This window comes from Xiphias gladius, chromosome 8 (genome assembly GCF_016859285.1).
Source record: "Xiphias gladius isolate SHS-SW01 ecotype Sanya breed wild chromosome 8, ASM1685928v1, whole genome shotgun sequence".
Lineage (NCBI taxonomy): Eukaryota > Metazoa > Chordata > Actinopteri > Istiophoriformes > Xiphiidae > Xiphias > Xiphias gladius.
Window position 1 is genome coordinate 25,673,973 of NC_053407.1, and position 26,289 is coordinate 25,700,261.

Sequence of the window (26,289 nt, forward strand, 5' to 3'; positions counted from 1 at the left end):
GATAACAGAGCCAGCGCCCGCTGCTTACCCAGCAACTTACCTGCATACTTATCAGCCAACACACAATCTACATAGCTTGCAGTTACAAGGAATTGGACATCTCACAAGAGTGTAATGAAAACATTTTTAAAAATATTTTCATAGCAATTTCATCATGTGAATGGGGCCATTTTAGCTTGGTAGAACAGGATAGAAATAGTACAGTTCAGATAATTTAGTATACAATCGCGGTGTGCATATACTGGACACACCAGTTCTATTCAGATTTGCTCTTCCTCCTCTTTTTCGCCCCTCCTTACAGTTTTCCTGTTTTCCTCTAATCCAAGCAATCTGATCCATATACACTGCCTGGCCCAGGCTGCACCTCATATGTGTGTAACGGCCAAATAGACCAAAATATGGGGCGAAAAAAAGTGTTGACTCTGTTTCTGTTGTGATTTTTTTTTTTTTTTTTTTTTTTTTGTTTTGTTTTTTGTTTTCCCCCACCAGCCTGCGTTCCAAATTCCCTCATGGTGACATGTCCACCAACCCCGGCTTCGTGCTCAGCCCTGTAATTGCCCAGAGAGATGGTGGAGGTGACAATAGCTGTTCTGTCAAGGTTTCTATTGAAATCTCTGAATCTCAGCAGCCGGTAACCTTCACCTGTGACGGTAAGCATCTATGGACAAAAATGTCTCTAGTCAACATCTTTTTCAGCATTTTGTATTTTAATTTTTAATATAATTACAAGAATGTTCTGGTGTTAGGAAGTGCAGAAAATCCTCTGTACAGATGGTACACAATTGCTTTAAAGCCAGCCAAAAAAGAAACCTTTTACCGCCTTTGCCTTTGAGAATGACCAGCTCTGATTGCAGATAGGAGAGCTCTGAAGGAGGAAACGACATTCACAGCTGCCAAACTCTTCACCCCCTCCCCACTTCATTTTTTCTTTTTCTTTTCATTTTTTTTTTTGTCGTGGGAAGTACACTACGTTCCTTTTCCACACAAATAAAGGTTTGTCCCCTCACCGCGGAGAAGCCATGTTAGGCAAAAGGGACTGGCGTTTTCCTTTTTTCCAAGGGCCCACTAAGATTTTTGGTTTCCTTCCCTGGGTGTTTAGGAAACTGTTGGCTAACCCCTCACTATACACACACAAAACGACAAGCGCTGTGACTGACATGTCTTTTGGGATGTGACGCCAAGCACACTGGAGGCTATCAGCCAACCCGGGGGCTTTTTTGGTTGGACATATTATCCCAACTGTGTGACCAAGTTCACCACTGTCTGGGTCCCTGAGGACCAGCATTGGGCCACTGTGTGTGTCAGCATGTGTTTGTGTTTATCTGAGTCTATGTTAGTACGTCTGTCATCAGTATGTGTTTTAGTGTGTTTTTGTGTGTGTGTGTGTGTGTGTGTGTGTGTGTGTGTGTGTGTGTGTGTGTGTGTGTGTGTGTGTGTGTGTGTGTGTGTGTGTGTATTTATATGCATAGACAAGTCCTTAACACTGTGTGTGTATGTAACAGACTGTCCTATTGACCCAGTCACCCCTCTAAATAGCCCAGTTCAACAGCAACAACCTATAGGAAGTATATTTACTACTTTCCTCGTTCTACATCCTAATTGTACTTTCCTAGCTTCCTGCGTTGACTCCAAGTTTACCACGTCTTTCCTGCTTCAGCTCTTTCGCCTCCTATTAATCCCAGTGCCCCGGGTCAGCTCCTAGGTATACTTCCTTTTTTCCTAGTATGATGTCTACTTCGTTTTTTCCTGGTTGACCTCCTATGTTGTCAGTAGCTTCGTTAACCCACTTAGTTGGTGTTAAGATCCCTGTGGTTGGACACGAATCTACTTTCAGGAACAATGATGATAATAATAATAATAATAATAATCTTTATTTGTAGAGCACTTTTCTAAACCCATGTTAGAAAGTGCTTCACACAGAGCAGCAAATTAAAACAAGCAGGTCATACAAGGCAACAGAGTTAAAGCAAGCAGATCATAGAGACAATTATAGTAAGAAAGAATACTGTGTCACCAGCAAAAAGGGCAGTCAATAAAAATTAATAAAATCAATAAAATACAAATAAATACAAAATAACAAAAATCTAGAAGAATTAAGTAATATGGGCAGTGAAAGTAAAATCCGGAAAAGCTCTTCGAATAAAGTATGTTTTAAGGAGGGAGTTAAAAGAAGTCACTGATTCTGCTGTTCTAGAGTTTTGGGTCTCTGAATGCAAATGCTCTGTCCCCTCTAGTTTCCAGCCTTGCCTTGGGAACAAGTAAAAGACCTCTGACTGAGGGTCTCAGGCTACATACTGGTTCATATGCAACTAAGAGGTCAAATATATAAGATGGAGAAAGTTAATAGTAAGATCTTAAAATCAATTCTAAAACATACTGGGAGCCAGTGCAAGGAGGCTAAAAAAGGTATCATGTGGTTTCTTCTCTGGGATCTTGTTAAAAGTCTGGTGGCTGAGTTCTGTACAGTCTGGAGACTATAAATAGATTTTTGGTTGAGGCAAGTGAAGAGGCTGTTGCAGTAATCAAGGCCTGAGGAGATAAAGGCATATAAATAGTCTCTGATGATAAAATAGATCATATTTTGGAGATGTTTCTTAGATGATGAAAACAAGACTGCACTAGTTTTGTTGTGTGCTACTAAAAACCTCCAACAGGGGACTCGTAGATGTCGGGATTTTTTTAGCCATGTGCTGGGAACCAATTGCAACAATCTCTGGTTTACTTGAGTTAAGTTGCAGACAACTTTGTGCCATTCAGCTTTTGACATCACAAAGGCAGTCGTGTAGCAAACTCCGCCCTCCAGGATCATTGGCTCTAGCCGGCAGGTACATCCGTGTGTCATCAGCATAGCAATGAAAGGAAATACCATGTCTATTAATAATTTGTCCAAGGGAAAAGCATGTACAAGGAAATAAAATTGGTCCCAAAACTGACCCCTGTCGGAGACCATACTTAACAGGAGCAAAAGATGACATGTGGCAATGAGTGGAGACAGAGAACCTCCTATTTGACGGGTATGAAGAGAACCATTCTAAGGCTGTGCCAGATATTCCTACATAGTGCGTCAGCCTGTCTAACAGGATGCTGTAATCGACAATATCAAAGGCAGTAAGGTCGAGAAGAACAAGGACTGAGCACATCCCGTCATCAGCAGCCATTAGGTCATTAGTCACCCTCAGAAGGGCGGTCTCAATGCTATGATGTTTGTGGAGCCGGATTGAAATTTTCCCAAATGTTAGTGTTTTCTGCTGTTAAAAGCAATTGCAGGCACACCGATTTTCTAAAATGTTTGAAATAAAAGGAAGCTTGGAGATTGGTCTGTAGTTCTGGGGGAGGGGAGGATGGGGTCCAGGTTTTCATTTTAAAAGCGGTTGTACACACTCAGTTTTGAAATAATCTGGAACACAACCATTAGATAAGGAACTGTTAAAAACTGAAAGCAGAAAAGGCCCAATAGATTAAATGATCCTGAGAAGAGATGTTTTGGTTAGTACATCAAGTGGACTGGAAGACTCTTTGATTTGAGGCCTCAGTTCTACTCAAAGCTTTGAAAGATGGATAAAGAGAAATAGAGGACAGGGCGGGTACTTCTCTTTTGCATTCCCCTCCTTTTTCTCATTTTTCATGTCTCTCTCTGTCTTGCTTTTGCTTTTTATCCTGCCACACAACTGCCACAACTATCCTAACACCCAACTTCTATTATCCCTCTATCTTCTCTCATTTACCTCTATTTATTTTCCTCCTCTCTGACTGTTATCTGCTATCTCTATATTGTGTAACTTTTACTCAGTATTGCAAAATCTTGTTGGCTTCTTGCTGATCGTCTTGTGTAATTATGAGCAAAGGAACAATGAAAAAAATCTGAGTAAAGAATGATGTAGGTTTATATAATTAGCCTAATGAATACTTTGAAAGAGAAGAGAGAAAAACGGAGGGACAATTTATAAAGAGAGAACCTGAATAAGGAGATTTATGGAAAAAGAAGGTGGCAAAGGTGCAGAGAAAGAAAATGAAATAAAGACAGATTAAGAAAATGGGTTGTACTGCGAAAGACAGGAAACACTGGGAGTTTGGCTCAGGTTACTGTCTGCGTCTAAGAGGGTGTTGGGGAGGAGGGAACACCAGCTTTCTCATTTCACATTTAACACATAAAGACAAGAACTCCATATTCCCCCCAGAATCTTATCATTCTCACCGTACTATAAATGTGCAGCAATGTGACATGGTTACACTGATGAAGAGGGATACTAATGCACATGCACACAGTTGGTGCAAGGCAGCAACACGGTTCAGTCTACATTCACCTACATCGTACATATGCATTCACTCTGTCTGAACTGTTTCTCGTGACGTTAGTGCAGGAGGCCTGCACATTTCTAACTTGTGCTGTGCTCTGGCGATAAATAAATAAAATGATTGTGTTAACAAAAATTACACTTATTGGCATGAAATAAATATAATGAGCCTAATAAATTGCACTGATTGTCCTAATTGGATCAGGCTGTAAATTGAAGTTAAATGATTAAAGCGTGATGTATCTTATTATAGTTGGTCTTGAGATTTTCCTGTTACTTGTCAAAGACAACATGCGTATTTGTTTGCGTCCGCGTAGTATGACATTGGGGCCAAACTGAAAAAATATAGGAATTCGTGACATAATTTCTTAATATAGAGGAGCCACTGAAGATATTACAGTATGCCTGAATCATGAATTTGCATGCACTTTAGACTTAAACTCTTCCATTATCTGCTACACTGTTATACTGTAACATAGTTCTTTAGCTTCCACAGTAATTACGGTTTTCCAGTAGCCGCTACGTGTCTCCTTTTGTCTCTGAATCTGTGTCTGACAGTTGGAGCAGTTACTGAAGCAGAAATCTATGTGTTCTCTGAGTCATGGAGGAATTAAATCATTCCTCGTTTACATCTTTACAATGCCGGTTCTGTGGATTTAACAAGTGTTGAATGACTCCTAGCTTTATTCTAACTTTTCACCAGCCCTCCTATCTCGATCTTACAAGACAGGGATTGGACCTGAAACCTGTATCAAAAGTGAACTATTATGCTAGATACTGAAGAGTTATGGTGGTAACTTTATTTACCATCCCATTTTACTCTAGTGGTCCTTAGAAACGTGTGTGTGTGTGTGTGTGTGTGTGTGTGTGTGTGTGTGTGTGTGTGTGTGTGTGAGAGAGAGAGTCAGCCATCGATATTTTTACCCATATGTGACCCCGCCAACACGGGGGGCTCTCATATGGGGGTCTCCTCTTTTTTTGGTGCCCTCAAAAATGCTTGGCTGGGAATTCCCTTACCACATCGCAAAACGAGGCCTGCCCTTTCTAATTGCTTTGTTACAAAACACTCCAGTGCATGTATAACCCCGGCGACCACCAGTGCCACACAGGCACTCTGGGCCGAGAAGCTACGGCTACTGGTCAAAGCCGTAGGAAAAGACGCATCATTCCTTTGAAGGGTGGAGGTCTGTTATTGCTGGAGCTATGGGTGGTCTCCCTCCCTGTGTGTCTCTGTGAACGTCTATTAAGTAACCTGAGTGTGTGTGCTCAGTCCAAAGCTGAGTTGTGTCTGTATGTGACGAGTCTGTATCTGTCTTTGTATCTGTCTGCCAGTGTTTGTGTATAGGCAAGGTTACGAGTGTGCTTAAGCCTCCGGAGAAGCAGCTAAACAGCAGAATAATCTGCCTTGTGTCAGGTTACACTCTCCACCCAGTCTTGTCTTGGCTGGACACATCAGATATCGAAGCATACACAAACATCTTGAGCTGACCCCAAATCCTCCCCACTTAATATCATTCCACAACACAGCGCGCAGCGTTATTCCTTTGATTTGAGAACAGTTTTGATTTAAAATGAAACTAGAGACGTTCAAAATATGGCAGGATGGTTTGCTGTTAGAGAGAAATTCCAATATCTGTAAGGTCTAGAGTTCGGTACCCGTAGTAGCAAATATATGTCTGTTAACAGGTACCGAGACTCTTCATAGTCATTTTGACTTAGACTCTCACCTAAATGAGTAAATTGTAACCCCTTGACCTCTGACCCCTCTAATGTGCTTCATACATGTGTAGGTCTGATGTTAAATATATTGGAATATGGTGTAGGATGTGCCTTGATGAACCACAACAAAGCCGTTTCTTGTTGATACACCTTGTATCACGTTGCTTCTCACTTGATTTTAGTGTGCTGTAGCTGGGATACAGGAAGTTTTGCGTAGCAGGAAGCTAGTCTTTTTGGTTTAAAAGAATTTTAGAATTCATTCTCATTACATCTTCTCGCATTTTTGCTCTCTTCCATCTTTCCCTTTCTTCCCTTTCCATCCTTCTCTTCTTCCTCTCGACCTGTTTTTCACTAACCACTGATCCCTTCCTTCTTTCTGGCTTTTTGACTTTCACTGCCCCTCCCCCCTATCGCTCTCATGTTGTTCCCTTTCTCTCCATCAATATCCCTGATCAACCTCCGTCCCTCCCTGTCTGCCTCAGTGAGTTCTCCAGTGGAGCTGTTGATCAGCCAGACTCTCTGCTGGGTCCATGATGACCTGGACCAGGTTGACTTCTCCAGCCACCTGCTCAAAGTCTGTGGCCAGGAGGAGGTGCTGCAGAAGTGAGTATACACGAAAACACGTTATGTTGCAAAAGATTCATATTTCCAAAACCATTAGCCTTAGCAATTGGAAGAAACAACTTTTTCCAGGCTGAGTTGGCATTTTTGTTATTAATGTGTAGGGTTTGGTATCGGTTTCATTTAATTTTGTTTTCTTAAGCCTCCTTCTCTTTCGTCTGTCTCTCCCTCCTCCTCTCTTTCTTAGTGTCTCTCTTCCCCCGCTCTATCTTTTTCTCTATCACTCTTATCTTGGCATCCCCTCAAAATATTTTACAAAAAGGACTGACGGATGTTTCTATATCTTGCCCTGCGCCCTCCTCCACCACTCTTATCCCTCTAATCTGGGATACATGGGAATGGTTATCACCATACCAAGTCTTAAAGGCCCAGTACACCCAAATGGTTAAAGTTGCATATTTAATCTGTTGTGATTATGACTGCTGAACAGATGAATGCTATGTATTCATACACTGGGACTTATCTTTGCAACATTATACTAGCTATACTGAGAATACTCATAAACTATAGTAACATACATTTATTTATTTATTTTTCAATTCCTGTAGTAGCTATGGAGACAGTTAGAGATCTCTTTTCCTTTTTTTATTTTTTTTTTTATTTTTTTATTTGTTCTCTGCTGCTTTGAGGAAAACTTTCAAACTCTGCAAAAGCACCCAGAGCTGGTGTATTATTATGAATGCTTTCATTCTTTCAACAATTACATCATTGCTTCACCTGTAATCACAGTAAAGACAGCACTTTTAGGTTGAGGCCTGAAGCTGTGTACCATCTGCCAAATCCCACATGTTGGCAATATTTATTCTACAATATAACTTAGTGAGAGTCCCCAGCCATGCCCGGGACAACTTGTTGAAACAGTAGCAAACTAATGCCTCTAATGCCTCGTATACATGCTTTTGCCTTTTTTCCCCTCATAATGTAAACTCTCTCTGACTGTGATAACAATCAAATCGGAACCAAACATCAGCCCAAAAGTTACATTTGGACACCGGTTATTGGTATTATCACTGTATTATAGCATGGTCATAGAAAAGCTTTGATTCTGATTAGCCAAAGGGTGCCTGTCCTTTTTCTACACTACACAGTCCTGACAGGGCAGCCTAATCCCATTCCCAGACAAAATTAGTGACAAAAATAAACAAATAAAATGGCAATATCAATTTTCCCATGTACACAGTGAACTGCCCAAAATTATAGACCAAACAAATATAATTTTACATTTCTGGTAAGTATCAATGGTCTACGATGGATAATCCACTCTGAACTCAGTTAAGAAAAATAACACAATCCTATCTGCCGAAGGAGTTATTAGTCTCTGTGTTCTTCCGTTTTTTTCAATAGCTGCTTGTTATTATCCTTAACATACCGAATAGTGTGATTTTCATAACCTTGCCTCTCTGTTGCCCTGTGCCACAGTAAACACAGTCTAGGCAGCCATGAGTACGTCCAGAACTGCAGGAAGTGGGAGAACGAGATCACATTACAACTACTCTCTCACTCCACCATGAGAAGAGACTTGGCACGCAGTGTAAGTCACTATATCACGCTAACATATGAGCTCATATGAACTTAACAGGAGATTTTTACTGAACTGTGACATAATACATTTTGAAGTTGTGCCACTAAGAATCAGTTTAAACTTTTGTCCCACTGCTGGAAACTGACAACACGTCATCGTCGTTTGGTGAAATGATGATCTCAACAATTTATAGTGATCTCACGCAGAGCAGCTTATATGGAGGGTTGGTAAATCTTTATTTTTTTTTAATTTTTTTTTTTTTGTCAGGCGGAAGATGACAACTCTACAATAGACTTAGAGAAGCACCTGGGCCAGGTGGAGAGGCCTTTTAAGGAGAATGTCACCAGGTATGAGGGTCCTGCACTGATTTTGAAAATATATGGAAGAACGTAGTTTCAGATCTGAAGTTTTTTTTTTTTTTTTTTGCTAGTGAAGAAATTCTGCTCTTCAAAATCGTTAACTAGTTTCTTATAAATGTGCAGTTCTTGTTTAGTTTGCAGGATTGATGCAGAATCAATTAATAAGGAATCTTCTGGAAGTTGTCTTCTTCTTCTTCTAATATAATCTGACTTAATGATTTCCAGAAGATCTTGGTCCTACTCTCTCTCTCTCTCTGTGCTGTCTCTAAATTACATACACAGCTTGGGTTTTTTGTAATTTTTATTATACTAAAATATTTTAAAGACTTAATGGCAGTCTTAGGTTGTTTTTAACTAAAGTAAACTTTTTATGTTCTGCCCTGATCTGATTAGCAGTGATAATGAAGCAAAAGTAATCAAAGTCCTCCTCTCATTACCCATTCCTCACTAATCTCTCACTCTGTGTCTTCTTGCAGACAGGGCCTGGCTGACTATTTGGAAGGCTATCACAATCAAGTCAACATCTGCCTACAAAATGAGGTACACATTGTGCACACACTGTGCAGGTTTGGGAAGTGAGGAAAAACGATGGAAAATGATTTTGATGATTTCCAGGTCTGTATTTTAGAAAACATAAAACAATCAAGACGAGTGTGGAAATTTGCCATTATTCTGCAAACTGTTTGTCTGTCCCTTAGGGAGTTTTCTATGCACTGTTAATATTAACTTATATGTGTAGACCAGCTAGTCATATGTCCACGGTATCTGCACCCTACTAATTTTAAAATGCAATGTTGTGTAGCTGCCTCGCGATTTGGGATTCATGTAGCCTATAGATCCCATCTCTGATGCTACATATAAATACAAATTCAGATTCAAACCTCATAAGGGAATAGTGTTGATTCCAGTACTTCACATGTTAGTAAACTAGGACATTCTGGGAAGGCAGGCTTTCTAGAAATGGCACATCTGTTTTTCAGCCAGTTTGGTTTGCTGTGGAGCAATTGAACCCCCCCCCAGACGCCTCCTGATGTGTTGTTCTTGAGCTAAACAATAGGTTTGACTGTTGACAGACTGAAACGAAAGTACACATCAGGAGGATATCACTTTCACAACAGGCTGGTTTGTGAAGAGTCATCAGTTTGTCATACACATGCTTTACCACCTTGCTCCATCTCTGTATTCAGAGTACCCAATATAAGACAGTGGACCGGGTGGTGCAGACTGTGAAGAACCTGTGCTGTGCTCTGGATGAGGTGGAGACCCAAGCCATTACAGAGGCCATCAAAAGGCTGCGACACTCTGTCAATTTACCCAGGACACGCTCACCAAAGGTGGGCTCTTGCTACATACTGTATGCACATACACTCACTCATTTATACATTGGTATAAGGATGTCTTCCTAAGACCAGCATGTTTTGCCTTGTAGATGGGGTCCACATCTTCAGGCCAATCAACAAATGGTAAGTTATGTACATACACCCAGTTGCACTCAACTTCCTCCTCATTCAGCTAGACTTTGCTTGTTGCCCCATACAATACAGAATATATACAGAGTTGTCGTCAAAAAGAGTTTGAATATTTTGGCCATATGTCCTTCTATCCAATGGAAAAAAAGAAAAAATGTACTGGCAGTATTCAAATGTATCAACCAATGGCCATAAAACCATCATGGACAGCTTATAAAAATGGCAGTGTGTATGTCACTGTGTTGTAAAGATATATTTCAGACAGATTTTGAGTGTCTAATGTTAATTTTCTTTTTCTTCTGGGATTTGTTCCAATGCAAGTATACATCTTATAATTAGTGTTTGAACTCCCAACTATTGCGATTATATCTCTGTGACCTTACACTGATCCTTACCTGATCCTGACAGGTCACGCCAGTCCCGTGGAGGAGAGCATGTCCCTGCTAACGCAGGCCGTCTATGACCTGGGCAAGCTCTATTTGCGCTCCTTCTGTCCTCCCTCCGCCTCCGTCAGCTTGCCTCCGTTGCCCCAGGCTGCGGACGAGCAAGCTGTGGAGGCGAGGAGCAGCAGAGAAGCTTCCGGCACCACAGACCACCTACAGTTCACCCTGTTTGCCTTGCATGGCATCCCGGCCAACTGGGTCAGCAGGTAAGCAGTCAGAAGACAGTGCTTTGTAATTCAATTTAAAAAAAAAAAAAAAAAAAGGCTCTGAAATAAATCATTGTTTCCTATATAATGAGAACATTTGTGTAGTACACCTATGTAAACGACATTTTTGTTTTAAAGTTATTTTGGGGGGGATTGTGATGCACTATGCTAGTATTCAAAGCTAGCACACATCATTATATTTTATGATACCAGAGGCTGCGATGACAATATTTCATTGCATCTTTGACACAGTGCCCAGAATCTTGTCCAGACTTTCTGTGAAATTGCTCGTATTTGAAGTACTCTATCCTCCGCTCTAGGATAATGTAAACCTATTCATAAATTTGTTCTTGTATGAACAGCCTCTTTACTCAGTATTATTAGTGCCATCCACATTTCACTTAATTGTACTTATGTACAAGAAGGTCATAGATGATGACAGAAGGCAGTGGAAGACAGGTCAGAATTATAATCACTTTATTTGCCAAGTATATACAGTGAGCACAATAGAAGAAAAAGTTAAAAATTCACAAGCAACCATAACATGATAATCAGACAACACGGTTTGTCTCTACAATAAGCTTGTATTATAACAATTTAGTGGTAAACTAGGACCAAGGAGTTTTTTTTTTGGTAACACTACATTAACAGTGGACAGTCTCACAGGCTCTGCTGTCACACCAGATAGTTTTGTTTTCTTCTACTAAACAAACGGCACCAGTGTTGCTCCCCACGTCTTATTTTTCCATGCCAGTGTCCAGTTTCACCTGACTTCATCTCCTGCATGTGTCTGGAAAAGAGCTAAGCCAATTTTTTCCGTTTCCCAGCTCTGTCATGCATCAGGGACCAGGATCAGTACACCAATTGTCATCACTGAAGAGTAGTCCTCAGCTATAAATTTTTGGGAGTTTGATGTTTTATTCCTGAGGCACGATCAGTATATAAATCAGGGTGAATTCTGACCAAGACAGATTGAGAGCTTGAAAAAATTTAGCACTTTGAAACAAAAATACGTAAGAACTGTAATACTGACTGAGATGGAGGCGGTTTTAAAAGCTGTCTTGAGAATTGCTGCAGTGCTTTCTTTCCATGGTAATTTTGTGGTCGCCCAGTGAGGCCTTTGTAAAGAGGGGAACTGCTTAATAACAGGCCTATTTACTGCAGCACAGCCTCTTCCAGCAGCTATTTTAAGCCAGCACCAAACATTGCTGTAGTGACAGTCATTCCAAGGACACCTCCAAAAATATTTAGCTCCTCACAACCCAAGGCCAGAGGGACACAGTGAGGGCAGTATTTCCCAGCCCAGACATGTAGCTAGGCATGTCCGTTGTGTTACGGTATTACTGTAATGCTCCTTTATTGAAGTCTGAGTGTTTGGCAGTGTTGCGGCTAGTGTGTCATCCATCTGGAGCCTCCGTAGATGCCATTCCTTTTAAATGTGCTCGTTCCAGGGCCCTTCGGTTGTGTATGATGGCTCACTGACAGACTTACTGGAACTCTTCAATAGAAATGAGGAATTGTTAATGTAATTAGTTCCACCTGTGCTTTTCCTCTTTATAATAAATCCAAATGTTTGCTGTAAAAAAAAAAAAAAAAAATCTATTAGCACGTGGAGTTTGGTGACCTCAGGCGATTCTCAGCATGGCTCTACCCTAATTGTGGGAGTGGTTGAGAAGCAAACCTATGACAGGAAGGTTGCCGGTTCGATCGCCGCACTGGCAGGACAAATTTAGTTGTGGAATTTGACTGATCAGTGATTGCCCTTGTCCATCATTACTTTCACTGAAGCCCCAACTGCTGAGTGTCCTTCAGATTAGACTGTGGTTGTCCAAAAAAAGCTTCAGGGGTGAATTTGTGCAGCTGTGCAGCTGTAAAGGAGAGCTGGAATACTCTATAGTCTTCAAGCCCCTCACAGCCATGGTCCTCCTGCACAGGCGTTTTCACTCGTGTTGCCTGATTAGACCTCTTCTCAGGTCTCTGTGGGCAGATACACAGTAGCTTCCCTGGGTAAAAATCAACCTGAGAATCACTGAGTTCTAATCAGAATAACTGAAAACACTTGTGTGGGTGTTGAGAGCATGAATAATACTAGTCCCAAGGAGTTGCCCTTGAGCAAAACACTCAGCTCCCAGTTGCTCCCAGGTGGACATATACCGTACTTAACTGCAAAACTATGACACAGGATATTGCTAATATAGACAAGCATGTTTAACGTATTCTGGATTAAAAAACAACTCAAGTGTCACCGTGCTTTATGTACAGTATCTTTTTATGGCTGTATTGTAGCAATCTACCGACAGCAAATGTAATAACCCTGCGCTATAGAACTTTTAATAAGCTGTAGTTTGTGCCTAATTAAAGTTCAATAAAAACTGAGGCAATATTTATTGTGTTGGTTCGTGCTGTGTTTCAGCTATGAGAAGTACTTCCTGATGTGCTCCCTCACCCACAATGGCAAGAACCTGTTTAAACCAGTCCAGTCCAAGAGAGTGGGCACATACAAAAGCTTCTTCTACCATGTCAAATGGGATGAACTGTGAGTAACTGCCTTGTCCTCTTTCCTTTCTTGCGTGTCCTTTCCTTTCCTTTCCTTTCGTCGCTCTATTCCATTTGTTTACTGTTTGAAATTATTCTCTAACAACAAGAACAATGTGCTATTTGCACTGTCCTTCCATGCGGCTGACACTGTCCTTGTCTCTCCAAGGATCAACTTCCCCATAGCAGTAGCTGTTCTCCCACTGGAGTCCATACTGAGCCTGACTCTGTTCGGGGTGCTGAACCAGAATGCCGGCGGCTCCCCAGACTCCAACAAACAGAGGAAAGCTCCAGAGCAGCTGGGCAAAGTCTCTATGCCGCTGTTTGACTTCAGACGGTGAGGAGGGAGGAACAGCTGGTAGTGGCTGGATTCATGTCTTTGTGTATTTTACCTGTTTTGTACATTCACATCATTTAAGATTTTCATCAGTTTTTTCTCCACACAAAGCAAACTGTAGAGGAACTTGTACTCTTTCAACCTACATAAGTTGAAAAATAATAATAATAAACCAGGCATGGACGGATTATGAGAAAATGGTCCCCTGGGCACAGACGGATAAAAGGCCCCCCATCCCTCCTATATCGGACCCGAGACTGAAAGAGACGCAAGTCGCATTGTTTGTAGTCGTCTTGCTTCTCTTTTCGGGTTTTTTGCGTCTCCGTTTCGTCATTTTGCCTCTGTTTGGGGTCGTACTGCCTCCTGTTTGGCAGTGTTTTATGCATGTCTTTGTGGTCCATTTTGTGGCTTTTCATTGAGCTCTTTGACTTTGAAAGAAGAATTACTAACAGTCTGTCCATACACCTGCTCTGGCCCATTGGCCCCCTGACTTCTTGAGCCCCTGGGCCTGTGCCCGGTAGGCCTGTTCGGTAATCCATCAATGAAACCAGGAATGAACAATATCCTCGAAGCATGTGAAACACATACTGTAGCAATAGCAAATAATTGAAAGATCAGGAGCGTTTACATCCTTGCTACAGTGTAAGGAATGCTGTTCGCTCACCCTGATTGTTTTGGGTTTTGTTGTTGTTCTTTTATTGCTGACTGTGTTTTTCAGGGTGCTTGCCAGGGGCAGCAGGCTGCTATGTCTGTGGACATCTGCCCAGGGAGCTGCTGCTGCTGCTGGCTCTGCAGGCAGCCGCAAGAGGATGCCCACAGAGAGAATTATACTGCAGGTTGGTAGTGGTGTTAGCAGCACCTGTCATGGTAGCTTTAGTACTTGCAGTGGTTTTGGTACTGTTAGTAGGTATGGTGCATTAATAGTAGTGATTGTACTAGAATTTAATTGTCAGAGTAGTATTTATAGATTTTGTTATAGTGCTTATAGTGATCTACGTAGTAGGGAGAAACTAAGAGACAGTTTTTGTGTAGTAATACAGGTGTAATTGAGGCAGTCATAGTGTGATAGTTCTAGTCATCACAGATGTATAATTAGTAGCAGCCATTACAGTCATGGTAAAAGTATTACAAGTAATAGTGATCATTGTACTAGTGGTAATAGAAGTGGTAGCTTTAGTAGTGGAAACAATAGTACTGTGGTTTTAATTAAGTTCTTGTGAAACTGTAACATCAACAACCTTGTGTTTTGTTTTTTATTCTAGTTTTCTGGCTTTTATTCTCTGCCATTTTCTTACACATATGAAAGAACAAAGGGTAATTGTGAAGAAACATGTCTTCTTGAAACAAAGTTACTTCAGTGGAATAAACTGATCCAAACTTTGGTATTTGCGTTACTGTCAGGTGGACTTCCCCAAGACAGCAGTGGATGTTTTATATGTGGGACCCAAGGAAGCCCCCAGCCCGGAACCCCACACTCTGGAGGAGCTGGACCCAGACCTCCGTCGCAAACTGGAGAAAATCTGCAGCCGAGCTTCCAATTTCGGGTATGGAAATCTCCCTCATGTTTTAAAACTATAATGGGCCGATTGCAATACAAAAACTTGGTTCTGAGAGTAAATATCATAAACACTTCTAACAATTAATGTGTCAGCCTTTTTCTGCTGTTTTTGTCACTTCAGTTCTAAGAGTATTTAAGGGAAATTTGGTTTGCAGGAAGGATTTCAAATAAAAGCTCTGGCATTAGTTTATATCACCAGAGAGGTGGTCTTGATGTGCAAAACAGACGCACTTCTCGCACAAACCCAGGAGGCTTGAACTAGCTGCTGGATAGTGGAATGACTTCTCGAATTGCGACTGAAATGCGTATCTGCATGAAAGCAAATGCAACAAAGCCTGATATTGATATATTCCTTCAGCATTCTGTCATGTAGGCTAATGAGCATAGGGCCATGTGTGAAACACAACATCACTGAGTTTGTAATAGTGTTTGACTTGTCTGAATAGAGTTTGACTTTTTGTAGACTTGCACTACTTACTTTTATGGGAGTTCTAAACAACATGCACCGAAACAGGATTTCTAGTTGAATTTATCCCCTTCAGCAGACAGGTTTTTGGCTTTCTCTCAGACCTCCCAAAATCCGTTGGACTTACTAGATTTAAGCGGAGATTTTAAAAGATGCCACTGACTTTGCCAGCCACAGTTCCCCATAAACGCCTGTGTGTTGTCTGCTCCAGTGTGTCTTTTCTCTTCCAGCTGCTCCGGGGCCAGCTAAATGCTCTCGTATGCCTGCCGCCAGCCAAATCTCCTCCACTCTGCCAACATCCATGAGTCTCAACCGGCACTTTAACACAGAGTGCTCTCTCACTGGGCTCTCACCGCCTGCTTTCTGTCCTGCCCATTCATTTCTCCAGCCTCTGTGGGCACAAGACCTTTTAAGCTGCAATTTCGCTGATCTGTCGTGTGTCGATTTAGTGTGTGTGATATTCCGTCAATCCCTGAGGGAGAAATGTTCATTTTTATTTCTTACAAGGGAGTTCAGGGTCAGGTACAGACCAACAACTCTGGCAGCTTCAGAAAGGCAAATGTTAACTGACAGAGGTTGTTTGTTTTAAACACCGCTTCAAAAAGTGATAGTGATGTCATGAAGCGCATGCTCTCACAGCACAGCAGGACAAGACACTAGCCAAATTTCAGACTCGTTCAGTTGTCTTAAATAATTTAAGACAGTCACAGTCATGTGACTCTCAAGTCTTATATGATTGTGTTCTTGTACCTTTATTTGTCAAGGAAAGGGCATCTCAACATGCCAGCTCTTTTAGTTTTAGTCAGTTTCACAATTACAAACTTTCATTTCACAACTCTACACACTTTCAAGCTATCGTTAATAACTAGTCTAACACTGTTGACCACTGAGGATTTCCACTAGAGATGTTTGAAGTCCTTCCAGTGGGTTCCAATGTTGTATTTCATGCTTAAATGTACACTGAGTTGTAGTTTTTGAGCAAGTGTAGAGAATTTGTACCGATTTGCACTGGAGACCTTACACTCACATTGCTGTTAATATATTTTGCATTGCATTTGTGTGATTCCCCACATTCTGAGTTCTATTAAACTTTCTTCTAGTTACTGTTCAGTGTTGAAACAGTGAGGTAGATTTTAAATGCTGAAAGACAAAATGTGATGCATTTGAGTTGGTTAGATTGATGGGAAAGTCTTTTCAAAAAGACGTATAAGATGTAAAATATGTAAAGAAATAAAACTTACTTATTTTTATGTAAAGACAATGCCAGCCATCTTCTCTTTCCATTCTGTCTCCAGGCTGAAGCGGGCAGATCATCAGATCCTATGGGACCATCGGCTCCACTGTCGGAGAGACCACCCCAGCAGCCTGCCTAAGGTGCTGGCCAGTGCGCCCAGCTGGGACTGGGCCAGCATGGCTCATGTTCACTCCCTGCTCCACCACTGGCCCCCTCTGCCCCCCGTCACTGCGCTTGAGCTGCTCGACTCAAAGTACTTACTGTTCTCAATACTTATATGCACATTTGGTCTATGGCACTGCAGGTCCCTAAGAAATTTGAAAGGATTTACATTTTTTAAAAAGTTAAAAAATGAATTTTCTATATATTTTTTTCTCTTTAATATTGAATAGCTTGCCATCTTTATCAACACGTGTTATTAACTTATAATTTGTTCACTTTCTTTGTGATTGGAGTTATTGATTGTCAAACCAATGCTGTCAGTTTGTTTCTTGGTGAAATCAAGTTTGAAGTTTTGGAGAAAAAAAAGTCTCTTTTCTGTTTAAGATTCTTTCTTCATTGAATATCTTTTGTCTAATTGTGTGTGTGTTTTTGTGTTTGCGTGTTTGTGTGTGTACTGTACGTGTGTGTAGGTTTGCAGATACAGAGGTGAGAAGTGTGGCTGTTAGTTGGATTGAGAAGAGCAGTGATGATGAACTATCTGGCTACCTGCCACAGCTAGTACAGGTAAAGCCAAAAATACTTTGCATGCAGTTCCAAAATACTCAGTCATTTTTATTGAGTCATTGAAACTCTCACATGTTCATTCACCCAGACGCTCCCTCACTCACTCACTCACTCACGACTCAGCTTGTCTTTTTTGCATATTCACTCCCTTTCAGTCACCATTCCTCCATCCATCATTCTTAGTCCCTTTTCTTTTTATGTCTTTGCCAGGCCTTAAAGTTTGAGTGTCACCTAAAGAATGCCCTTGTCATGTTCCTGCTGTCCCGAGCACAAGGCAACATCAACATCGCCCACTACCTCTGCTGGTGAGTCCGCAGCAGCACTGAAGCGGCAACCGAATGTTGAGATGAAATGTTGCAACAAATTTGTCTGATAGCAGCTGAAGTAAAGAAAAAGGCCTCCAGAGCATCAGAAAATGTTGTTTACAAAAACAGATATGAACAGATGTTTACATTGCTATTTATCAAACCTGACACATACTGTATATTCATAGTTTAGTTCATCTTAACCACAAGTTTGCCTCATTTCCTGTGTAATTAAATGGCATGTAAGAATGATCGTACAGCATGTTATTTTGCTTTTACTTGCCCATAAGAGGGTCGTTTAAGTTACTTATTAAAACTAAGAGATACTTCGTAAATTATCATTTTTAAATTATGATCTCTGTGTTGAGGCGCTCTGTACCTGTTGAATCCAACTCCCTACAACACTCTTAGAATTGCTGCTGAGTTGAAAATCAAGTTATAATTTTACGTGGTGTTAAGCACTTTGATGCTAATTACTTGAAAACAGGCTAGTGTCCAAGATGAGAGTGTCGTTTAAATTTTGACTGCTCTGACATGTGTAATGGCTGCAGGCTGCTAAAGGACGCTGTGCAGGACCCTGCCTGGGGCCGGCGTTATGAACGGGTGCTGGGTGCCGTGCTGTGTCTGTGCGGAGCCAAGCTGAGGGCGGAGCTGGAGAAACAGACTCACTTGGTCACCCTGCTGGGAGCCGTGGCCGAGAGGGTCAGGCAGGCCGGGGGGTCCACGCGACAGGTTAGTGCGTGTGCATGTTGTGATATGTCTATAAAATTGTGCTTCACTGTATTGGGGTATGCAGGTAATAACAAGTGTTTGTGTTCAGGTGGCGCTGCAGGAGGGCCTTGAAAACGTTCAGAACTTTTTCCAGAGGAACACCTGCCGACTGCCCCTCAGCCCCAGTCTGGTGGCCAAGGAGCTAAACATCAAGGTAACCACACACAGTACACAGGCCCAGAATAATGAGAAATTAACAACAATTTTACACAAATAAAATGTCCATCTCCTTAATATTCAACTATTCTCTTTACTGCATCCAGTTAATACACTTATCAGAGCACATATACCTGATCCGCAAAGGATTAACTGTAGTGAATTAATAAAAGTAACTCTAAACATGAACACGCGGAAAGCAGGAGAACAAGAAAAACCCAACTCTGCTGTTGTTCAGGAAACAGGAAAACAACCACAAAAATATGACGCATGCATATATTCTCAAATATCATACAGATATTCATCAAAGATAATGAGATACTTTAAATGGTACACTGCTAACATCTGCATGCATTCTCCTAAGGAATATGAGGGATCAAATACTTGACATGAAAGGTATTGTGGGAGATAAAGTAACTTTTAATCAGACCTTCCTCCTCTGGTTCAGCAGCCTGCATAACTCCGGCTTTAAAGAAGCAGTTATTGTTTAATTGATAATTAAATGTACACCCCACTTGCACTTGATATTAATGGATCTCTTATATGGATATGATCCAGACATTATGTGTCTAAGTTCCACTAAATCTGGCCACATCAATGTGTTTGAGTTAACTAGACAAATCTGATTTCCCCTACTTGACGCTTTGCTCAAAAATAACTTTTTTTCATTCTGCTTGAATCATTGGACGGTGACATTTTTGGAGAAGCATAATGATAACAGTATATTGCGTCTGGATAGGTGAGACAAAACAAGTGGCTTTAAAAACAGATATCCAAGCAGAAATGTTTCAAAGATGAAAGAGAACAATAAAGAAGGATATGTTGAGATCGGGTCGTAGATCCTGTTATATCTCGAGATCTGATATAACAGTATGATGTAATGCAGAAGATAAAATCATACTGTGTGTTTGTTTGTGTAGGCCTGCTCCTTCTTCAACTCCAACGCACTTCCCCTCAAGTTGGCACTGGTCAACGCCGACCCACTGGGAGAAGAGATCAATGTCATGTTCAAGGTGCTGTGTATAGACACAAACACACACACACACACACACACACACACACACACACACACACACACACACTGGAAAATGCTGAAAATGAACCCTATGAATGACCATCAGTATTTCAATCAATATCTGAGAACTGGTTCTTGTGTATCTTTCAAATACACTTCACTTTTAAATTGGGTAGTAATCATCAGGTACAACAGAATCTTGTAACCAACTGTTGTTTATATGCTTCTCATCTAAACAGTGCGCCCCCTGGTGGCTGTATTGAAATCAAGCGAGTAATAACAAAAGTTCAGTGTGTTAGTGTAATCTGTCTTTCTGTCTGTCTGTCTGATTGTGTATCAGGTTGGGGAAGACCTGAGGCAGGACATGTTGGCTCTCCAGATGATCCGCATCATGGACCGCATCTGGCTGCAGGAGGGGCTGGACCTCCGCATCGTCAACTTCAAATGCATCTCCACTGGCAAAGACAAAGGTAACAGACAAACACATACAGGCACGCTCAAATCGCTTGACTTTTACATGTACCCTTCTGACCAAAGCACAGACATATCGTAGAAACACTCAGAGCACAAATAGGTCAGAAGTAAATATAACTGTAATTGTTGAAGAAAGTGAATTAATACAGTAATCAGCCATTCCTAATTTGTCTGTTTCAGTCTGAAATGGCCACAGCGAGAATACATCTCTTTACTCAAGTGTTATATTATAAGAAGGAAGTATTCAGTTGCTTTCAAATAACATAGGCAGAAGTGATGAATACAATTCTGTCGTGTAACCAAACTGTTTAAAGACTTTGATCAGCCGATTGTAAAAACCCAGTTCTTTGAAACATCTAACAGCCAATTGCCAATTTAACACAACCATACAATACGATTTAAAAAGTGAGGTACAGAACTGACTGGTTTGTGCTTGCATTGTTTTGATAAAAGTTGTGATGTGTTGTCCAGGCATGGTGGAGCTGGTGCCGTCCTCCGACACCCTGAGAAAGATCCAGGTGGAGTACGGCGTCACCGGATCCTTCAAGGACAAACCGCTGGCAGAGTGGCTCCGCAAGTACAACCCTGCTGAGGACGAGTATGAGAAGGTACACACGTGAAGCTTACGCACGATTAAAGGAGAACAGCTGTGGAACTACCACTCAAAACCCGCAGCAGCTGTTGTTAATAGTGAAAAATCTAATTACATCTTTTTTTGAGATGTCAGGGCACAGTGCTGTTGCCGTCATTGTTGCTAAATAGGCTTTACATACACAGCTACTTACAACAAACATTAATCGAGGGACACAGAGCATTAATTTCACACACATGCTTTTTAATGCCTTATAATGTAAAGCAGAAGTGAGGGAAAATGTCCCAGAAATTAAAACCATAATTCTCTTGTGACACAATGATTTGGAGGAGTCTGTCTAGGAGTAAAAACACACAGTGAATGTACTGTTGAAGTTTATGGCAGTTGTAGAACTGTATGACCTTCGACGCCTATAAATGTGAAACCTTACTCCCAGCTCGTAACCTCTGACCCTGAAAATCTAGAAACTCAAGCAGGACGCAGGCATAAACTGGTCATTAGACGGCGCTCTGCTGTTTTTTAAGCTGATGACCTTCGCAAACCTGGGGGATACCTTTTCGTCTCTCTGGCCAGAAGCTTCACTCCTTTCTCAAGCATTGAGGCTCCCTAACAAAATCAGCCAAAACTACACTACGTCATGGTAGTACCTTTTTATGTAGCCAGCTAAACTGTGCCTAAAGCCCGTGCTTCACACTCTCTCTCTCTCTCTCTCTTCTTCCTCATTTTAGGCATCCGAGAACTTCATCTACTCATGTGCTGGATGCTGCGTTGCAACCTATGTGCTGGGTATCTGCGATCGCCACAATGACAACATCATGCTGCGCTCCACCGGTCACATGTTCCACATTGACTTTGGCAAGTTCCTTGGCCACGCCCAGATGTTTGGCAGCTTCAAAAGGTGAACAACAGATGTGCTCTTTGGTGCGTGGCTGTGTGTATGCATGTGTTCAAGTACTTGTCCGATAAAATATGCTTTCAGGGTTTAAAGGTGGTGTTTATTGTCTTAATTTTATTATCAAGTAGTTATCAGAGTTTATGTGGAAGGTCCTGTACCAGCTGATTTCAACGGGGAATGCTAACATGTGATCCTAAAGGAATAGATGAAGTTGTTGGCAGATCGTACCATAGGTTACTTTACCCATTACAGCGATGGCATTATTGACACTAAAGTTGCCCTGATTGTAGTGTATGCTGAGGTGTGAATGTGGAGCACCAGTGAGGACACATGTTTGGTTTTGAGGTTAATTTGTTCACATCATTCGGTGAGTTGATCAGCAGGCCTGTCTCTAAGAACCTCAGTGACCCACGCTTCCTTTGTGGGTCGCCGAAATTCAGATGTAAGAGGAGAAATACAGTAGGAATTTCTATGCAGCAAGATGAATAAGTTTTCAAGCATGACCTGGTTCATAGCTCTCACGTTCACACACATTCCCTGCTGGGATCTTTCCAGATGGGCGTCCCCACAACCACACCACACTTCTATTTTTGATGCCTTTGAGCATCTTCACTGAAGTACATAGAGGCTTTGTAGTAACTTGCTGAAAGCTGCCCCTGTGGTAGCTGTGGTGTTGTGAGTGAAGAAGTGCTTTCACTCTCCTGATCCAGATTTTCCCAGGGATTTAAATCGAAGACCTTTGATCCACAAACCCTTTTTTTTTTTCCCAACTTCTTGGTTCCTCAGCTGAGTCTAAATCTTCTCCCCTCCGTCTTTCCCATCAGGGACCGAGCTCCATTCGTTCTAACCTCTGACATGGCGTACGTCATCAACGGAGGCGAGCGTCCTACCAGCCGTTTCCAGCTGTTTGTAGACTTGTGCTGTCAGGCCTACAACCTCATCCGCAAGCACTCCGGGCTTTTCCTCAACCTGTTGTCACTGGTGAGACATAACACACACACACACACACACACACATACATATAGTCACACAGGGAGCATGGATACACCAACACATTAGTTATTTGTACACACAAACATGGCAGAGTGGAATGGAGCACAGTGTTTGCATTAAGGATGCTTTGTCATGGTTGATACCTTGGTTATAGAGTAGTTGTTCTAGATTCTTGTTCTTGTATCTTTATGCTACTGACTAGATTACTACCTTTTTTTCTGTCTTCAGGTTTCTTGTTTCTTTGTGTGTTTGTTTGGGGTTTTTTTTGTTTTGTTTTTTGTTTTTGTTTTTTTCACCCCCAGCAGTTTCGACCTCGTTTTTAATGCATTCTCCCTGTTTAGCTGAAGCATTGTCCTTTGCACCTGCAAGAGCCAGAATACCAAGATATGCAGACGAAGAGCGGTGCTCTTTCAGTAGTGCCATGATAATAAATAAGGTCTTCACTTTTGTCCTAGATGTCGGTTAATAGAATATCTGTTGTATAGGTGGCTACTTGATGTTGTTTCCCAAAATAATTTTGCTGTTTATTTCTAAAGAGGAGACTGTATTTGTATCACCGTTCAACTCAAAGGCAATTCAGAGGGTTCTACATAAGGCATAGTAATGCGTTAAAACAACACTCAAAAGGCAATGATATATATGTATGTGTGTGTGTATGTGTATTTGTAATATATAGATATATAAATATAGAGATATAGATATAGAGATATAGATATAGATATATAGATATGTGTCTGTGTGTATATATATTTGTATATATACTGTACAAAGTGATGGGTAATAAATAGGTACATCTGCTAAACTACTTTGGAAATGAATAACTCAAAAAATGTATTTGAACGTGCGTTCATCTCTTCTCATTGTGTGTCTTTGTGTCATAGATGACGTCGTCGGGCCTCCCAGAGCTGACCGGAGCTCAGGATCTAAAGTATGTGTTTGATGCTCTGCAGCCCCACAACACAGACGCTGAGGCAACTATCTTCTTCACCAGGTGAACACACCACAACTTCTCTTCTCCCTGCCCTGACCGTAAAACAGCTGTCTCCACTTCTGCCTCAGTAAAAATGTACAATCTCAAAACTGGCAACATCACAAGAACGGGAAAAACCAAGCTCTCCTCTGAGTTTTTCTTTTTTCCTCTGAAGAATTCCCCTGTGCACAGATGCTATTTTGGACAAACCTGTTATTTTCAGGAGAGAGAGTTCTAGGACATTGTGTTTCTTTTTTGCAGCTACAAACTCAAAATCCACCAGGTGGCAGTGTAGGCATAGGAAGGACAAGAATAGGTGCTGTCACACTTCACAGCAACAAAAACTCCTGACACACGACAAGCAGTATCAGGTGTACCTTATTTTTGTAATACCAGTCAGGCTGGATTGGAACTAAGCCCGGTGACAGAAAATGGGCTTTGAGAACATTTTCTTGAATAACCTGGGGTCAAGACAGCATATTGAGATTTGTGTTTGTGTCTCATCGCCACCTCATCTCTTATTTAACTGTATTTTCTCCTCACGCCCGTCTCTTACCCCATTCTCTCCAGGCTAATTGAGTCCAGTCTGGGCAGCGTGGCCACCAAGTTCAACTTCTTTATCCACAACCTTGCCCAGCTACGATTCTCCGGTCTGCCGGCCAACGACGAGCCCATTCTGTCCTTCTCCCCCAAGACCTACACCCTGAAACAGGAGGGCCGCATAATCCACGCCTCCATCTTCTCCTTCCAGAAGAGATACAACCCCGACAAGCATTATGTGAGTCCAGCTGTTTCACATTTGTCTTTAAACTGCTCACGTTTCCATGCTCCATTACATCTCTGTACGTAAACTTGAAAAGTGCTGACACCTGACGCATGGCTGTCTCCCTCTCTGTCCTCTCTGTGCAGACGTATGTGGTGAGGATCCTGAGGGAAGGTCAGAATGAGCCCCAGTTTGTCTTCCGCACTTTTGATGAATTCCAGGAGCTCCACAACAAATTGACCATACTATTCCCTCTCTGGAAGCTGCCGAGGTAGGGCATCACCTCGGCCGTGACTTGAGCCTCTTATTATCGCAATTACTGATCTGATTTCCTTGATATGAGTCAGTGATACAGTAAATTTCTTTAGTGTCACGTCAGGACCTATCACAGTGTGCTTAGCAAGTTAAATGGCATAATTTTGGGAGAAAGACTTTCACTTTCGCCTTGTGATGTATGGACTAGTACTCCCAAACTTCAAAAAACACCATTGCCCACTTAACATATCCCCTCTAACCTTTTTCAGGTTTCTATGTCAATGCCACCTCAAGAAGAGAGTTACATCAGTTTCTGTGATATAAAACATGCCATGGCTCTCTCCTTATCTCTAGTTTCCCCAACAAAATGGTGCTCGGTCGCACCCACATTAAAGAAGTGGCAGCCAAGAGGAAGCTGGAGCTCAACAATTATGTCCACAACCTGATGAGGAGCTCCACAGAGGTCACCCAGGTACACACACACACACACACACACACACACACTAAGTGTGACGATGTTAGTAATGTGAACACAGACGTGAAGTAATCCCATGTTTTCTGTTTCCAGTGTGACCTGATCTACACCTTCTTTCATCCGATTGCACGGGATGACAAGACAGAAGGTTTAGATGCCACGCCCAAAGCACCAGGTAAACACCTGCACTTTTCGTTTCCATTCTTCAAGTATTTGTCATACTTCTCACACTGTACATGGTTTCTGTTTCCTTTACGAATGATCCCGCTTATCTTTTTTAAGCATTTTAAATTAGCACTAAAACAATGTAACTATTATGTTAATAACCTCTTTATCATTTTTGTCCATAATCGAGTAACACAGACAGTATCTAGTTTACAGCCACAGAAGTGGCCCCCATGCAGTTATGTAGTGTAAACAGAAATTTTTGATTGACAACATTGATAGTTTGTTTACAAGGGTTTATTCACTGTATTGAAAACAAAAAATGTATTGACAACATAGAGTTAGAATAACTAAAACAAAACCAATCAAAAGTGTTCATCACTGTGTAAAAGGGTCATTCTAACTTGAATGTACTGGAGCCTTTATTTTGAAATGTTTGGTTAGGACTTTATCCATGTTGAAGAATTTGTGTGTTCTTGTAATTCCAACTTCGTGAATGTGATGTGTGACATTTGACTGTTGCAGAGCCTCCGCTGAGTCCCACTTCTGGCCGAGTGGAAGGAGAAGTGAAGCTCTCGATCTCCTACAGGAACAGCACTCTCTTCATCATGGTCATGCACATCAGAGATCTGGTAAAACACGGCGATGCTTTAATACACATCCCGAGACGCTGCTTTGACAGATGGTTTATACTGCTGGATTCTTGTTTTGTTTATCTGTCTGTTGTCATCCAATGAATCTGTCGGCTGCCTTTTCAGGTTTCTGAAGATGGAACAGATCCCAACCCGTATGTGAAAACCTACCTGCTTCCAGATCCACACAAGACTTCCAAACGCAAGACAAAGATCTCGAGGAAAACCAGGAACCCTACTTTCAATGAGATGGTTAGGAAATCACGAATATCATTGCCTCTATTTATATTTTATATTTCATTTTATAGTTCCTGTCAGGTCCAAGGTGCATGCGAACA

The 26,289-nt window shown here is 41.5% G+C and overlaps 1 protein-coding gene across 5 annotated transcripts in view; it reads left to right on the top strand.

The window, feature by feature from the left end:
* pik3c2a (phosphatidylinositol-4-phosphate 3-kinase, catalytic subunit type 2 alpha) overlaps positions 1-26,289 on the top strand; it is a 47,195-nt gene that overhangs the window by 18,703 nt on the left and 2,203 nt on the right. For all 5 annotated transcript variants that reach the window (XM_040132594.1, XM_040132596.1, XM_040132595.1 and 2 more), the window contains 29 exons: positions 490-650; positions 6,497-6,617; positions 8,055-8,166; positions 8,425-8,504; positions 8,993-9,056; positions 9,704-9,850; positions 9,946-9,979; positions 10,394-10,634; positions 13,048-13,170; positions 13,339-13,506; positions 14,225-14,342; positions 14,908-15,050; positions 16,826-17,017; positions 17,397-17,490; positions 17,701-17,795; positions 18,347-18,527; positions 18,616-18,720; positions 19,643-19,735; positions 20,078-20,207; positions 20,683-20,819; positions 21,532-21,701; positions 22,523-22,679; positions 23,573-23,682; positions 24,232-24,439; positions 24,571-24,695; positions 25,034-25,151; positions 25,248-25,329; positions 25,845-25,951; positions 26,078-26,203. In XM_040132594.1, coding sequence (XP_039988528.1) covers positions 490-650; positions 6,497-6,617; positions 8,055-8,166; positions 8,425-8,504; positions 8,993-9,056; positions 9,704-9,850; positions 9,946-9,979; positions 10,394-10,634; positions 13,048-13,170; positions 13,339-13,506; positions 14,225-14,342; positions 14,908-15,050; positions 16,826-17,017; positions 17,397-17,490; positions 17,701-17,795; positions 18,347-18,527; positions 18,616-18,720; positions 19,643-19,735; positions 20,078-20,207; positions 20,683-20,819; positions 21,532-21,701; positions 22,523-22,679; positions 23,573-23,682; positions 24,232-24,439; positions 24,571-24,695; positions 25,034-25,151; positions 25,248-25,329; positions 25,845-25,951; positions 26,078-26,203 — 3,742 coding nt within the window. The remainder of the gene's footprint in view (positions 1-489; positions 651-6,496; positions 6,618-8,054; positions 8,167-8,424; positions 8,505-8,992; positions 9,057-9,703; positions 9,851-9,945; positions 9,980-10,393; positions 10,635-13,047; positions 13,171-13,338; positions 13,507-14,224; positions 14,343-14,907; positions 15,051-16,825; positions 17,018-17,396; positions 17,491-17,700; positions 17,796-18,346; positions 18,528-18,615; positions 18,721-19,642; positions 19,736-20,077; positions 20,208-20,682; positions 20,820-21,531; positions 21,702-22,522; positions 22,680-23,572; positions 23,683-24,231; positions 24,440-24,570; positions 24,696-25,033; positions 25,152-25,247; positions 25,330-25,844; positions 25,952-26,077; positions 26,204-26,289) is intronic.